The following is a 16052-nucleotide window of genomic DNA, read 5'->3' on the forward strand; positions in this document are numbered from 1 at the left end:
GCTCCAGCATGGCCACAGTCAAATGACTGAAACAAGTAAAAAAGTAAAAGAGTACTTGTTTTAGTCATTAGACTGTGGCCATGCTGGGGCACCACCTTGATGAATTTTTAGTCAAATAAATCAACCCCAGTACTTATAATTTCTTTATTTTTTTTTAAAGCCTTCTACTTATTCTATCAGTCTCTTTTGCCAAACTGCTAAGTGATGGGGATGTAAACACATCAATACCAGTTGTCAAGCAGTGGTGGGGGGCAGACAGAAAGACACACAAACACACACATGTACATAAATATGCACAAGAGGTTTCTTTCAGTTTTGACCAATATTCTTCAAAGCGTTAGGTTTCATCATTGAAGCATCACACAACATTGTTTTCATATCGGAGCTAAAATGCTTTCATTAAGCAATTAATATCAATTACATATATTTAAGAGGCAACAACCTCGAAAATGCAGTCCGGTGTGTATCACTTAGGCTTACGAGAAAGGGATGGCATCCCTTTGCAAATACCATAAGAGCACAGATAGTGTGCCTAAAGCCAGCTGGAGACGATGATCTCCTGGGGCTAAAAGCTACAGTAACACCCCACTTTGTAGTTAGCCATATTGAGATGGCTAGTATACTTTACATATATTTAATTTTATAAGTAATGTATCTGAGACCCCCTTCGGTCACGACACAGACCATGGGATTGCACCTAGAAAGTTAACCTCCCAGGCACAAGTCCGGGCAAGGTTGTTTATGGAAGACCTGCAGTCGCTCATGCATACCAGCCTCTCCTCTCCACGCCACCAGTGTTATCCAAGGGAAAGGCAAAGGGGCCGATACAGCTTGGCACCGGTGATGTAAGGCATGTGTGTGAGTGTGTGTGTGTGTGTTTGTGTGTACTTGTGATTTGAGGTACAAAAATACCTTGTGGCCTGTTCATTTGATGATTGGTTATGTCTAAGCTGTATCAATAAAATAACAACCAAACAAAATACTGGGACCACCACCACCACCAACATCATCATCATCACCATCACATCATCACCATCATCATCACCACCACCACCATCATCATCATCACCACCACCACCACTACCATCATCATCATCATCACCACCATCATCATCATCATCATCACCACCATCATTATAATCATCATCATCACCATCATTATAATCATCACCACCACCATCATCATCATCATCACCACCATCATTATTATAATCATCATCATCACCATCATTATAATCATCACCACCACCATCATCATCATCATCACCACCATCATTATTATAATCACCACCACCACCACCACCACCACCATCATCATCATCATCATCACCACCATCATCATCATCACCATCATTATTATAATCACCACCACCACCACCACCACCACCATCATCATCATCATCATCACCACCATCATCATCATCACCATCATTATTATAATCACCACCACCACCACCGCCGCCGCCGCCACCACCACCACCACCACCACCACCATCGCCGCCGCCACCACCACCACCACCACACCACCACCACCACCACCACCACCACCACCACCATCATCATCATCATCATCATCATTATCATAATTTTCTCTCCCTGTTCCATGCTGATATAGGTTCATCAGTTTGACAGGGTCTGATTTGGGCCGAAGACTGCATTGTGCTCCAGTGTCTGCTTTAGTATGGTTTCTATGGCTGGACATCCTTTCTAATGTCAGCCATTGGATGCTTTTTGCATGGTGCCAGCATCTGTGAGATTACCATGAAGCTTGTAAGACTAAGATTGTGCTTCACTGAGCGGGATTACAGTAGAGAAGACGGTGATTTTATGCTACAAAATGAAGGGTTACAGGGTGAGAGAAGGGTCCAGAACAGAACAGATTTCTTGTGGTTGAGGAGCTATGTGGTTACTCACATTATAGAAGACAGGTTGGGAGGGACCAAGATGGGGTTGGAGAATGGCCAGGGCTAGGCTGGAGTGTGGTCAGGGTGGAGTTAACAACAGCTAATTTAATCCCATGAAAACAGTTATGAAGGAACCCCTAAAAGATAAAGAATAGAAAGGTGATTAAGAACACTGGTAAAATAACATACCCCTATCATTGTTTATTTTGGGGGACATTTGGATTAAAAGCAAACAAAACAGTGATGAATGAATCAGTGAATAACGAATCATCTCCCTGTTCTTTGTAAATGGAATGAATAGTAGATTCATTGACCCCAAACTCACATCCCATAGCAGCGAAGCTTCTACAAACATGCACCCTTTTTGATCCCTTCTACCTTCATATTTTTTCTGCTTACTGGTGGCAAGTGGCTAAGTACAAGTAATGAAATCTTGCCTAACTCCTACCAGCGTCGCCTTACTGGCACCTGTGTTGGTGGCATGTGTAAAAAGATTTGAGGGAGGCCATTGCCAGTACCGCCTGACTGGCCCCTGTGCTGGTGGCACATAAAAAGCACCCACTACACTCGCGGAGTGGTTGGCGTTAGGAAGGGCATCCAGCTGTAGAAATTCTACCAGATCAAGATTGGAGCCTGGTGCAGCCATCTGGTTTGATAGCCCTCAGTCAAAATCGTCCAACCCATTCTAGCATAGAAAGCGGACGTTAAACGATGATGATGATGATGATGATGATGATGATGACAGCACAGCCATATCATCACAAGTGATAGACAGTGCAGTCTGGGTAGCTAAGCATTGTGGGTAGTCACTGGGGCATATTTTTACAGCACAAGCCGACTCATCTCGATAAGCATAACACGACATACAATTGAACGTATTGAGTTCCCCCAAATCAGTTACAAGTGAATCAGTGACAAACAAGGCTACTTGTACCAGTGATATGTGATTAATTCATGTTAATCAATATTTAATGAAAATATAATTCTCCAAGACAGTACTTACACCTTAATAGAATTGGTTTCTAATGAAAATGTTTTACAATTGTGGATTTTCTGAACCTCGTCTTTTACAATTTCCTTGACAAAGAGAAAAAAAACAAAAATAAATAAATGTTTAATGGAATCAATATATGATCATTAGTTTGCTTTATCACTGACATGCAAATATGGGTACTACTTAAGAAGAGTGGTCCCGGTGCATGCACTCGCGTACTTGCTCATCCGCGCTAGCTAGTCGTGACTAGTCGATCCTTACTTTGTATTTTTGTTTTACTCTTTACTCTTTTTACTCTTTTACTTGTTTCAGTCATTTGACTGCGGCCATGCTGGAGCACCGCCTTTAGTCGAGCAAATCGACCCCAGGACTTATTCTTTGTAAGCCCAGTACTTATTCTATCGGTCTCTTTTGCCGAACCGCTAAGTAACGGGGACATAAACACACCAGCATCGGTTGTCAAGCAATACTAGGGGAACAAACACAGACACACAAACATATACACACACACTTATATATATATATATACATATATACGACAGGCTTCTTTCAGTTTCCGTCTACCAAATCCACTCACAAGGCATTGGTCGGCCCGGGGCTATAGCAGAAGACACTTGCCCAAGATGCCACACAGTGGGACTGAACCCGGAACCATGTGGTTGGTTAGCAAGCTACTTACCACACAGCCACTCCTGCGCCTATTTATTTACTTTCTGTAAAAAAATTATCTATTTTGTGTAAAAAAATTATTTATTTTGTGTTTTATATACTTTGCTAGGTAGTCATTGTAGGATTGACTAGTCACGACTAGCTAGTGTGGATGCGCGAGTACACGCACCGGGACCACCCTTCTTAAGTAGTACGGCAAATATGACAGTTTGGGAATAAGAAGTGATCTAATGATAAACAGAAAATGAGAGTTAAAGTTAGTAATGTGAAGGACTGAAGACTTGTTACTGCAATATTCATCCAGAGACAAAATCTCTTATGGACATGCTATTTTAACCCTCTCAGGGAAAAGGCGGCGAGCTGGCAGAATCGTTAGCATGCTGGGCGAAATGCTTAGCCGTATTTCGTCTGCCGTTACGTTCTGAGTTCAAATTTGGCCGAGGTCGACTTTGCCTTTCATCCTTTCGGGGGTCGATAAATTAAGTATCAGTTACGCACTGGGGTCGATGTAATCGACTTAATCCATTTGTCTGTCCTTATTGTTCCCTCTGTGTTTAGCCCCTTGTAGGTAGTAAAGAAATAGGTATTTCGTCTGACGCTACATTCTGAGTTCAAATTCTGCTGGAATTTGAACTCAGAACATAACAGCAGATGAAATACAGCTACGCATTTCACCCGGCGTGCTAATTTTTCTGCAAGCTCGCCGCCTTGAATATCAGAATACTTCAGAATATCTTCTACCTCTGCTAATTTGGTTACCCATGTAACTAACACTATCAACTACCTCTAGGGAACCTCGGGGGAATTTGAAAGAATCCATTTCCTGTGTGTCTGTAGCATTTGTTGCTCCTGTAACAAGATGAAGGTCTCAGGAACACTTGAGGGGTATCTGTCTTATCTTGTCACATACAATTGTCGAAGAGAGAACCAAAATCCAACTGTCTTCAATACTCTTTTTCTTTTTACTCTTTTTACTTGTTTCAGTCATTTGACTGCGGCCATGCTGGAGCACCGCCTTTAGTCGAGCAAATCGACCCCAGGACTTATTCTTTGTAAGCCCAGTACTTATTCTATCAGTCTCTTTTGCCGAACCGCTAAGTAACGGGGACATAAACACACCAGCATCGGTTGTCAAGCAATACTAGGGGAACAAACACAGACACACAAACATATACACACACACTTATATATATATATATATATATACATATATACGACAGGCTTCTTTCAGTTTCCGTCTACCAAATCCACTCACAAGGCATTGGTCGGCCCGGGGCTATAGCAGAAGACACTTGCCCAAGATGCCACACAGTGGGACTGAACCCGGAACCATGTGGTTGGTTAGCAAGCTACTACCACACAGCCACTCCTGCGCCTATTTATTTACTTTCTGTAAAAAAATTATCTATTTTGTGTAAAAAAATTATTTATTTTGTGTTTTATATACTTTGCTAGGTAGTCATTGTAGGATTGACTAGTCACGACTAGCTAGTGTGGATGCGCGAGTACACGCACCGGGACCACCCTTCTTAAGTAGTACGGCAAATATGACAGTTTGGGAATAAGAAGTGATCTAATGATAAACAGAAAATGAGAGTTAAAGTTAGTAATGTGAAGGACTGAAGACTTGTTACTGCAATATTCATCCAGAGACAAAATCTCTTATGGACATGCTATTTTAACCCTCTCAGGGAAAAGGCGGCGAGCTGGCAGAATCGTTAGCATGCTGGGCGAAATGCTTAGCCGTATTTCGTCTGCCGTTACGTTCTGAGTTCAAATTTGGCCGAGGTCGACTTTGCCTTTCATCCTTTCGGGGGTCGATAAATTAAGTATCAGTTACGCACTGGGGTCGATGTAATCGACTTAATCCATTTGTCTGTCCTTATTTGTTCCCTCTGTGTTTAGCCCCTTGTAGGTAGTAAAGAAATAGGTATTTCGTCTGACGCTACATTCTGAGTTCAAATTCTGCTGGAATTTGAACTCAGAACATAACAGCAGATGAAATACAGCTACGCATTTCACCCGGCGTGCTAATTTTTCTGCAAGCTCGCCGCCTTGAATATCAGAATACTTCAGAATATCTTCTACCTCTGCTAATTTGGTTACCCATGTAACTAACACTATCAACTACCTCTAGGGAACCTCGGGGGAATTTGAAAGAATCCATTTCCTGTGTGTCTGTAGCATTTGTTGCTCCTGTAACAAGATGAAGGTCTCAGGAACACTTGAGGGGTATCTGTCTTATCTTGTCACATACAATTGTCGAAGAGAGAACCAAAATCCAACTGTCTTCAATACTCTTTTTCTTTTTACTCTTTTTACTTGTTTCAGTCATTTGACTGCGGCCATGCTGGAGCACCGCCTTTAGTCGAGCAAATCGACCCCAGGACTTATTCTTTGTAAGCCCAGTACTTATTCTATCAGTCTCTTTTGCCGAACCGCTAAGTAACGGGGACATAAACACACCAGCATCGGTTGTCAAGCAATACTAGGGGAACAAACACAGACACACAAACATATACACACACACTTATATATATATATATATACATATATACGACAGGCTTCTTTCAGTTTCCGTCTACCAAATCCACTCACAAGGCATTGGTCGGCCCGGGGCTATAGCAGAAGACACTTGCCCAAGATGCCACACAGTGGGACTGAACCCGGAACCATGTGGTTGGTTAGCAAGCTACTTACCACACAGCCACTCCTGCGCCTATTTATTTACTTTCTGTAAAAAAATTATCTATTTTGTGTAAAAAAATTATTTATTTTGTGTTTTATATACTTTGCTAGGTAGTCATTGTAGGATTGACTAGTCACGACTAGCTAGCGTGGATGCGCGAGTACGCGCACCGGGACCACCCTTCTTAAGTAGTACGGCAAATATGACAGTTTGGGAATAAGAAGTGATCTAATGATAAACAGAAAATGAGAGTTAAAGTTAGTAATGTGAAGGACTGAAGACTTGTTACTGCAATATTCATCCAGAGACAAAATCTCTTATGGACATGCTATTTTAACCCTCTCAGGCAAAAGGCGGTGAGCTGGCAGAATCGTTAGCATGCTGGGCGAAATGCTTAGCCGTATTTCGTCTGCCGTTACGTTCTGAGTTCAAATTTGGCCGAGGTCGACTTTGCCTTTCATCCTTTCGGGGGTCGATAAATTAAGTACCAGTTACACACTGGGGGCGATATAATCGACTTAATCCGTTTGTCTGTTCTTGTTTGTCCCTTCTGTGTTTAGCCGCTTGTGGGTAGTAAAGAAATAGGTATTTCGTCTGATGCTACATTCTGAGTGCAAATTCTGCCGGAATTTGAACTCAGAACATAACAGCAGATGAAATACAGCTACGCATTTCACTCGGCGTGCTAATTTTTCTGCAAGCTCGCTGCCTTGAATATCAGAATACTTCAGAATATCTTCTACCTCTGCTAATTTGGTTACCCATGTAACTAACACTATCAACTACTTCTAAGGAACCTCGGGGGAATTTGAAAGAATCCATTTCCTGTGTGTCTGTAGCATTTGTTGCTCCTGTAACAAGATGAAGGTCTCAGGAACACTTGATGGGTATCTATCTTATCTTGTCACATACAATTGTCGAAGAGAGAACCAAAATTCGACTGTCTTCGATAGCAATAAATAATACTTTATTTTTAGGGTTTCGCAAATACAAAAAATATATATACACATATATTTTCCTTAAGGGCGAACCGGTAGCCAAGTCCACAAGACTGTTCATAAATGTTCACTTGTGTGAGCCAAAATTACCGTCTCTGTTCCCGCTTAGAAGAAGAGCTTCTCTATATGTAGGGTTTTCCCTGAGAGAAGATTAGGCATGTCCAATCGGTAGGGTTGCTGATTCAAAAAGACAGATTTAGTGGGAATGCTTTCAGTTTGCAGTTCTCTGCGCATGTGCATGAGGGAACTTCCGGTGGCCTACTGGAAGTAATCCAACTGTGCATGCGCTCTGAAAACTTCGAAAAATAGTGTCACTACACTCCAACACATCTTCCACATACAAACATTGCTATCTCTATTAATCTTCCTGTGATTCCACTGCACTTCTTGTGTGTCCATAGCTTGCACTGGTACTCACACTCACACACACAGAGTAAGACAGAGAGTTATATATATACACACAAATGTGTATGCGTGTACACAGATAAACTTACTGAAAGCTCAAAGTTCTTTATTAGTTCTTCACACGCCCGCATTTCTGATAATGTTAATGAGCTGCAAAAGAAACAAAACTGAAAAGATTAAGCTTCAAATAACATATTGCTGTTTGAAGTAGGCGAGAGTTTATGGAAATTACAAAACATTATAAATTCTATGAAAGCACATGAGGAAGCCTCAAGTGGATGCTAGAAGTAGCAGGCAAAACTAACTTAAATTATGCCCTACTGTAGGGCGTAGGAGTGGCTGTGTGGTAAGTAGCTTGCTTACCAACCACATGGTTCCAGGTTCAGTCCCACTGCGTGGCACCTTGGGCAAAAATTCAATTGACACTAATAGGGACTGAGGGTGCAGGGCAGCACCTACATTGCAAGAAACAAGAGTCAAAAACCCTTAAAGCCACAAGAAGCACATTGTCTATGTACTGACAGGGGAGATAACTGTCCCACAGAGAGTGAGATCATTATACTAGCAAGCTAGTTTTGCATTGAATTAAAGCTCATCATTAGTGACTATTCCATCATTGATGATTTTATATATATACTAGCAGTATTGCCCGGCGTTGCTCGGGTTTGTAAGGGAAATAACTATATAAGCATTTTTAGAGAGTTATAGCAAAAAAATGCATTAAAAATGGAATAAAAAATGATGATAATTTTTTTTTTAAATCGTTGACTCAGTGTCTTCAAGCCATGAAGTCGTTGTTCTAAAAGAACGCTGGTTTCCTTAACAACGCATTACGACGTTGATTTCTTTACACTCCCTTCCCCACAGCTTCACGAGGGAGGGAAGGGGGAGAAGCAAACAGGTGCAGCTGTGAGCGTGGACGCCAACTCCGCCGCCATCGACACACGATGCATTTTATGCATTAAAATGGAATAAAAAATGATGTTAAATTATTTTTAAAATCGTAGACTCATCGTTGACGCGCGCTAATAGTCAGACGGACTCGATATGAATCACGACTATAAGATACCCGAATTTGGTTAAACTGCACCGCAAAATGTGGGAGGAGTTAGGAATCTAAATCGAAGGGGACAGACACTCACACAACTAGAGTTTTATATATATATATATATATATCCGTCCAACCCATGCTAGCATGGAGAACGGACGTTAAACGATGATGATGATGATATATATATCATCAACTCTAGTTGTGTGAGTGTCTGTCCCCTTCGATTTAGATTCCCAACTCCTCCCACATTTTGCAGTGCAGTTTAACCAAATTCGGGTATCTTATAGTCGTGATTCATATCGAGCCCGTCTGACTATTAGCGCGCGTCAACGATGAGTCTACGATTTTAAAAATAATTTAACATCATTTTTTATTCCATTTTAATGCATAAAATGCATCGTGTGTCGATGGCGGCGGAGTTGGCGTCCACGCTCACAGCTGCACCTGTTTGCTTCTCCCCCTTCCCTCCCTCGTGAAGCTGTGGGGAAGGGAGTGTAAAGAAATCAACGTCGTAATGCGTTGTGAAGGAAACCAGCGTTCTTTTAGAACAACGACTTCATGGCTTGAAGACACCAAAACAAAAATGGCTAAGAAAGCCCGAATTTATAAGGGAAGTAACTCTCTAAAAATGCTTATATAGTTATTTCCCTTACAAACCCGAGCAACGCCGGGCGATACTGCTAGTATATATATATAGCAGTATGCTTAGCGGTATTCCGTCTGCCATTGCATTCTGAGTTCAAATTCCACTGAGGTCGACTTTGCCTTTCATCCTTTCGGGGTCGATAAATTAAGTACCAGTTATGCACTGGGATCGATGTAATCGACTTAATCCTTTTGTCTGTCCCCTCTATGTTTAGCCCCTTGTGGGCAATAAAGAAATATCATCATCATCATCGTTTAACGTCCGTTCTCCATGCTAGCATGGGTTGGACATATATGTATATATATACATACACACACATTTGTATGTAAGTGTGTTTGTATCTTGCTGAAGTGTTTCCCCCAATAAAATGGTCAGAGATAGGCACTTTAGCAGGTCCTTTTGGAGGACAACAAAAATATGTTATATGGTTAATTCATTGGTAATGAATAACTATGATGACACAGAGAGTTCAAAGTGTCTTCAACAAAAGATTTATTGTAACACAGTGAAAACGTACACATACAAATGGAAGTTCATTTCAAACGCATTCTTACAAGTGGAAACTTAATTCAAACAAACGTGTTAATACTAAGAACAATTGAATGCTGGTTGCAATTCACTTAAGTATTTGTTGAGTGTGTGTTGCCAGACATTAGGTCAATATAACAAATTGACACTAGAATAAGTCAAAAGAAAGTACTTATCTAACGACCGCTTGTATTGTCTGCCACTTGTGTGTAACATGAGAACAAGAGAGAGTTTCAAGTCCCAAAGAAATGAGTTTAGTTAGTTTCAGCTACCATGCTGGACTTGCAAAAGTAGATCAGTCAAAAAAGAAATGTTCTGCATGAGTCGTTCTGCAACTGGTTTGAACATGGAGATGACTGTCTTTATAGTGAGCAGGCAGAACTGTTAGCACGCCGGGCGAAATGCATAACCGTATTTCGTCTACTGTTACGTTCTGAGTTCAAATTCCGCTAAGGTCGACTTTGCCTTTCATCCTTTCGGAGTTGATAAATTAAGTACCAGTTATGCACTGGGGTCGATGTAATTGACTTAATCCGTTTGTCTGTCCCCTCTATGTTTAGCCCCTTGCGGGTAATAAAGAAACAGACTGTCTTTATAGCAATGCATGAAAGCACATGAGGAAGCCTCAAGTGGATGCTAGAAATAGCAGGCAAAACCAACTTAAATCATGCCCTACTGTAGGGCGTAGGAGTGGCTGTGTGGTAAGTAGCTTGCTTACCAACCACATGGTTCCAGGTTCAGTCCCACTGCGTGGCACCTTGGGCAAAAGTTCAGTTGACACTAATAGGGACTGAGAGTGCAGGGTAGCACCTACATTGCAAGAAACAAGAGTCAAAGACCCTTAAAGCCACAAAAAGCACATTAAGAAACCTTATCACATTAATGATGTCACCGGTGTTCAAACACCTAAGTGACCCCCCCCCCCCGACCGTAGGTAGTAAGAAAGGTCAATATGCGAAGGAGTTAACATAGGCTAAGAAAGAGTTAAGCCAAAACCATGGGCAAAGGTGATTACAGAAGCTGGCAAAGCACAAGTAATGCATGCGAACACAATATTTATAAAATTAAATGTAAAGAACATGTTATACAACACAGCAAATACAAAAATGCAACAAAACGGTTAGAATTTGCAATTTGTACATGAATTATTGTAGCCACAGGAACAAGTATAAACTGAGTTAGAAAGTTTGCTTGGCCAACATGTGGTGCGACCTGTGGGTGTAAAGTAAGGTTTGGAAGGTGGTATGGAAAGTGTCTGTGAAGGTATTGTAAATGTGGGGAGGGGTAAGGTTCAGGTGTATGAGCGTCAGTTTATGCCTTCTTGAGTCCATTCACAGATATAGTTGTCTTTTTTTCCATTAACCCTTTCGTTACCAACCCGGCTGAAACCGGCTCTGGCTCTGTAGTACAAATGTCTTGTTTTCAAAAATTCTAAATTAAAATCTTCCACCAAACTTTAGTCACAATAATGTTCCTAACACTAGCTTAATAATAATTAAATTATTTTACTAAATTCTTTGTTATATTTGAAGTAATTGAAAGAAACACAGAACATCATCATCATCATCATCATCATCATCATCATTTAGCGTCCGTTTTCCATGCTAGCATGGGTTGGAAGGCTTCATCAAGCCCAGTCAGATCTGGTAATGAATATGGTAATGAATATGGTAATGAAAGGGTTAAGGTAAACACTTTGTCTGTGCGATTAAGAATCCAGTAAGGTCCAGAATGTGGAGCTGTGAGAGCACGCTTCACTGCGTCATTGTGGATGAACACATGGGTCCACGTAGAAGTGTCCTTACGAATTGCAGACTTCATATCCACCAACAAGGAATAGTGGTGCAGGAAATTCACTCCCGGTATTGGGTACAGTAGATCCGCTATAATGAAAATCAATCTGAAATCTCTATGAAGAGACAAATCCAAAGTCAGAGAGACCTGTCCATAGGTGCGGATAGTAGAATGGTTAACTGTGTATAAAGATATGTCAGACGGTTGGGTTGGGGTTTAGAAGAAGTAAACCGTAAAGGCCAAGTACTGGCCCTGGCTCCTGTGTCAACCATGAAATATTTGGAAGAGTTGATATCCTTAACAAAACATGCACATCATCATCATCATCGTTTAACGTCCGCTTTCCATGCTAGCATGGGTTGGACGATTTTGACTGAGGGCTGGCAAACCAGATGGCTGCACCAGGCTCCAATCTTTATCTGGCAGAGTTTCTACAGCTGGATGCCCTTCCTAACGCCAACCACTCCGAGAGTGTAGTGGGTGCTTTTTACGTGCCACCGGCACAATGTGGAGTATTTCTAGTTGTGGGATGATGTGCTGAGTCACCCTATAAATAAACATTATCACATTAATGATGTCACCGGTGTTCATACACACCTACAGCACCATCATTAGAGTGTGAGACCAAAAAAACCTTCTGATATTTGTTCAGGCTGTTCACTTCCTGGGATCAAATCCTACCAAAGTGAACTTTGCTCTTCATCTTTCCAGGATCAATAAAATAAAATACCAGGAAAATACAGAGCTTGAGATTATTATGTAACCCACCTCCTCTCGAATTTCAGGCCTTGTACCGATTTTAGAAATTATTATTATGAATAAAAGTATCATTAATCTTCTTTCCTCTTCCTCAAGACAACTCAGATGCTCCTTACAGTTGACTTGCGGTTTGTACGATGTCCCATAGCTGCAGGAAAATTTCCCAACTATATCCTCGTGTTTTGATCAAAGTGAGGCCTTCCTTTAGGTTCTTTTGCATGAATAGGCTTCCATAGCAACAACTGATCTACTACTTAATCCTTGTTTCTGATATTAATAATTGTTTTTAATTACAAAATTGTCCAACTTAATTGTCCAATTTAATTACGAAATTGTCCAACTGATTATAGTTTGAAATAAGAAGGGAAAATACAGTTAAGAAAGGAAAGATGTATTATAAAGGAAAGATGTATTATAAAGGAAAGATGTATTATTTATGAAGTTTCAGCTCCTCAACATGGTTTCTTCAAAGCAGGGGGAAAAGATTAAGGAAAGGAAAGGGAAGTGTTATCCAATAAGCAATCATAAAACTTAAACTTACTTCAGTGCACAAACTGCATGATAGATGTGATCATAGTTTCTGACATTGTATTTAAATTCTTTCTTAATTCTGTGTAGAACAGAACATACCTCTTTTGCATAAGAAAGTGTCGTGGTACTGCTTGGTACAATTTCTGCCAGTGTAAAAAATATATCAGAGTTTAACTAAAATTTTAGCTAAAGATTTCAACTACAATTGAGAGAAAAAATTCTGTATCCCTTCAATAGTAACCTAGCAATTTTTTTTTTTTTTTCACTTCTGTAATACTTTACAGAATATCACTGCTAAAGGCATGTAATCAGCTGGCTGTTATATTCTGTAAGATCTAATAACTATTGGCTTGAGCATGTGGTCAAGAAATTTGCTTCCAAATCATGTGACTTGAGGTTCAGCCCCCTCTGGAGCAACTTGGGCTAGTGTCTTCTACTATAGCCCCAAGCTGCCCAAGCCTTATGAGTGAATTTGGTTGACAGAAACTGAAAGAAACCAGATGTGTATTAATTGAAATGTACAGTATAAAATATTAATTACACTCAAGCTTACCAGTCAGTTTTACACTGGTGTTCAATAGGATGTTAAGTAACATCCCAATGATGTAACTCTGCACTCTTCAGAGTTAGCAGTTATATCATCATCATCATTTAATGCCTGCTTTCCAAGTGCTGACATGGGTCAGACAGTTTGACATGGAGCTGGCTAGCAGGGGGCTGTCCAGACTCCAGCTGTCTGTTGTGGCATGATTTCTACCACTGGATGCCCTTCTTAGTGTCATTATATATATGTGTGTGTGTGTGTGTGTGTGTGTATGTGTGTATTAATTGAAGTGTACAGTATTATATATCCATTATAGTTCTCTGGGAGATTCAGTGTGACAAGGCTGGCCTTTTGAAAGTGGACTGGAACAATGTGAAACAAAGTATCTTGCTTAAGGGACACAATGCACCATCGGGAATCAAACTCATGACACTATAATCAAGGGCCAAATACCCTAACCAATGAGCCATGTGCCTTCACAACATCTTTAATAACAATAATTGCTGAAGAACAACAAATGTCGCCCTCTGACTAAGTTCACCTTGGTTGTCTCTGATGAGGCTGACACCAGAAATTATGGGTCTACAGAAATAGACCAGACAGTGGAGAGACTGCACCTTATACAATTCATCACTGCACCTTGGAAAGTGCAGCTTTACTTTTCTAAGAACAAGGGTATGGTATCCATCATTAGTTGTTTTAGTCATGAACCTTGCTGGACAGGGGTCAGCCCTGTTTGAATATCATTCCAAAGCCACGTTTTCGGCTGGCTGTTGAGATGATGGAAATAACTGTGAGTAGTAATGATTACAGTAATTATTACAGTAATTATTACAGTAATTATTACCACATGTTTATGTCCTGTCACAGGTAATCTATGATCCATGGCACTTTCTGACTGACACAACCTAACAGACAAAAAAAAAAAACCATCTTCAATTTTCTTAGTTGTGTGGCATGCCTGATTGGCAGAATATTTAGTGTTGAAGAATACCTTGAAGAATTTCTTTCAGCTGTTTTGGTTTTAAATTCAAATCTTGCCAAGATCACCCTTGTAGTTCATCTTTCTGGGGTTGATAACAAAAAAAAAAACATGTCAAATACTTAATTCAATAGAAATTTAAGCCCTTGGACCTACATAAAAGATCCATCATCATTACAATCATTTAATGTCTGTTTTCCATGCTGGCATGGGCAGGATAGTTTGACAGGAGCTGGCCAGGCCCCAACTGTCTGCTTTGGTATGGTTTCTACAGCTGAATGCCTTTCCTAATGCCAGCCACTTTACCAAGTGTACCAGTTGCTTTTCATGTGGCACCAGTTTTATATGTGAGCTGGCATAGGTGCTTATTACATGGCACCAGCATATAAAAAAAATTGGTAGTATCTGTTTTGTTCTTGGAATATTTTTAGTGTAATTTTTATTCATTGATGGTGTTGTTGCTTTGATCTCTTTGGTGCCTGCTGTAAACTTCACTGTTTTTAGAGTCAGCCTTCTTTGTTCTAAGAATAAGTCATATGCAGGTTAACTTCATCTGTCACCTCACTGGGGTTAGTAAACTTGGGAATAAGTAAGGTATATGAAGTAGCATACAACATAAATTCTCAATTTATTAAAATTCTCTTTACCTAAAGGAGAAGGAGAGACAATCAAAATATCCAAAGTTGACAAGCTGTTAAGATAAAGGGTAGGCTTAGTATCCAATCATTTACCCAGCAGCCAAAGAACTATCTATATCATCATCATCGTTTAACGTCCGCTTTCCATGCTAGCATGGGTTGGACAGTTCGACCGGGGTCTGGGAAGCCAGGAGGCTGCACCAAGCTCCAGTCTGATCTAGCAGTGTTTCTACAGCGAATGCCCTTCCTAACGCCAACTGCTCCATGAGTGTAGTGGGTGCTTTTTACATGCCACCAGCACAGGGGACAGAGGAGGCTGGCAAACGGCCACGATCAGTTGGTGCTTTTACGTGTCACTGACACGAACACCAGTCAGGCGGTGCTGGCATCTGCCACGTTCGGATGGTGCTTTTTACGTGTGACCGGCATGGGTATCTTAACTACAATTTTCATTTAACTTTTATTTGATGTTGGTGTTGACGTACTTGACTCAATAGGTCTCCTCAAGAACAGCGGGTCAATCTATGAGATATTCTAAAAGAGAGGAACACAATCAGGGCTGAGGTAATTTGTATGAATTAAACAAAAATGCTAAAAGAACTATCTGAGAGTGACACTGGGGCATGTAAATGAACAACATAAACAATGAATACAGGTATATCAAATGCCATACAACAAATTCTTGAGTAATTAAAATTACCTCTGCCTCAAAGAGATGTGATCGAATTACCAAATTACAATCCAGACTAGATCCACATGAGAAATGGAGATAAAATCAAGAATTAAAAAAATCTCCAACGCTGACATGCCATTAAATAAAAGAACAAGTTCATTAACTTGAAATAAGAAGACATTCTTGGACTTTAGATTTTGGAGAATTCTTGAATGAATGTTGAGATTATCTCTCTTTCTCATGTGGA

General features: G+C 40.5%; 1 protein-coding gene across 3 annotated transcripts in view; it reads right to left on the reverse strand.

Annotated features, from left to right (window-relative positions):
* Positions 1 to 16052, reverse strand: part of LOC115209342 (serine/threonine-protein kinase TBK1) — an 82770-nt gene that overhangs the window by 24095 nt on the left and 42623 nt on the right. For all 3 annotated transcript variants that reach the window (XM_029777709.2, XM_036500865.1, XM_036500864.1), the window contains exons 11-13: positions 12979 to 13111; positions 7749 to 7809; positions 2908 to 2981 (exon numbers count right to left, since the gene is read on the reverse strand). In XM_029777709.2, the coding sequence (XP_029633569.1) occupies positions 2908 to 2981; positions 7749 to 7809; positions 12979 to 13111 (268 nt within the window). The remainder of the gene's footprint in view (positions 1 to 2907; positions 2982 to 7748; positions 7810 to 12978; positions 13112 to 16052) is intronic.

Source organism: Octopus sinensis, linkage group LG3 (assembly GCF_006345805.1).
Source record: "Octopus sinensis linkage group LG3, ASM634580v1, whole genome shotgun sequence".
NCBI classification, from domain to species: domain Eukaryota; kingdom Metazoa; phylum Mollusca; class Cephalopoda; order Octopoda; family Octopodidae; genus Octopus; species Octopus sinensis.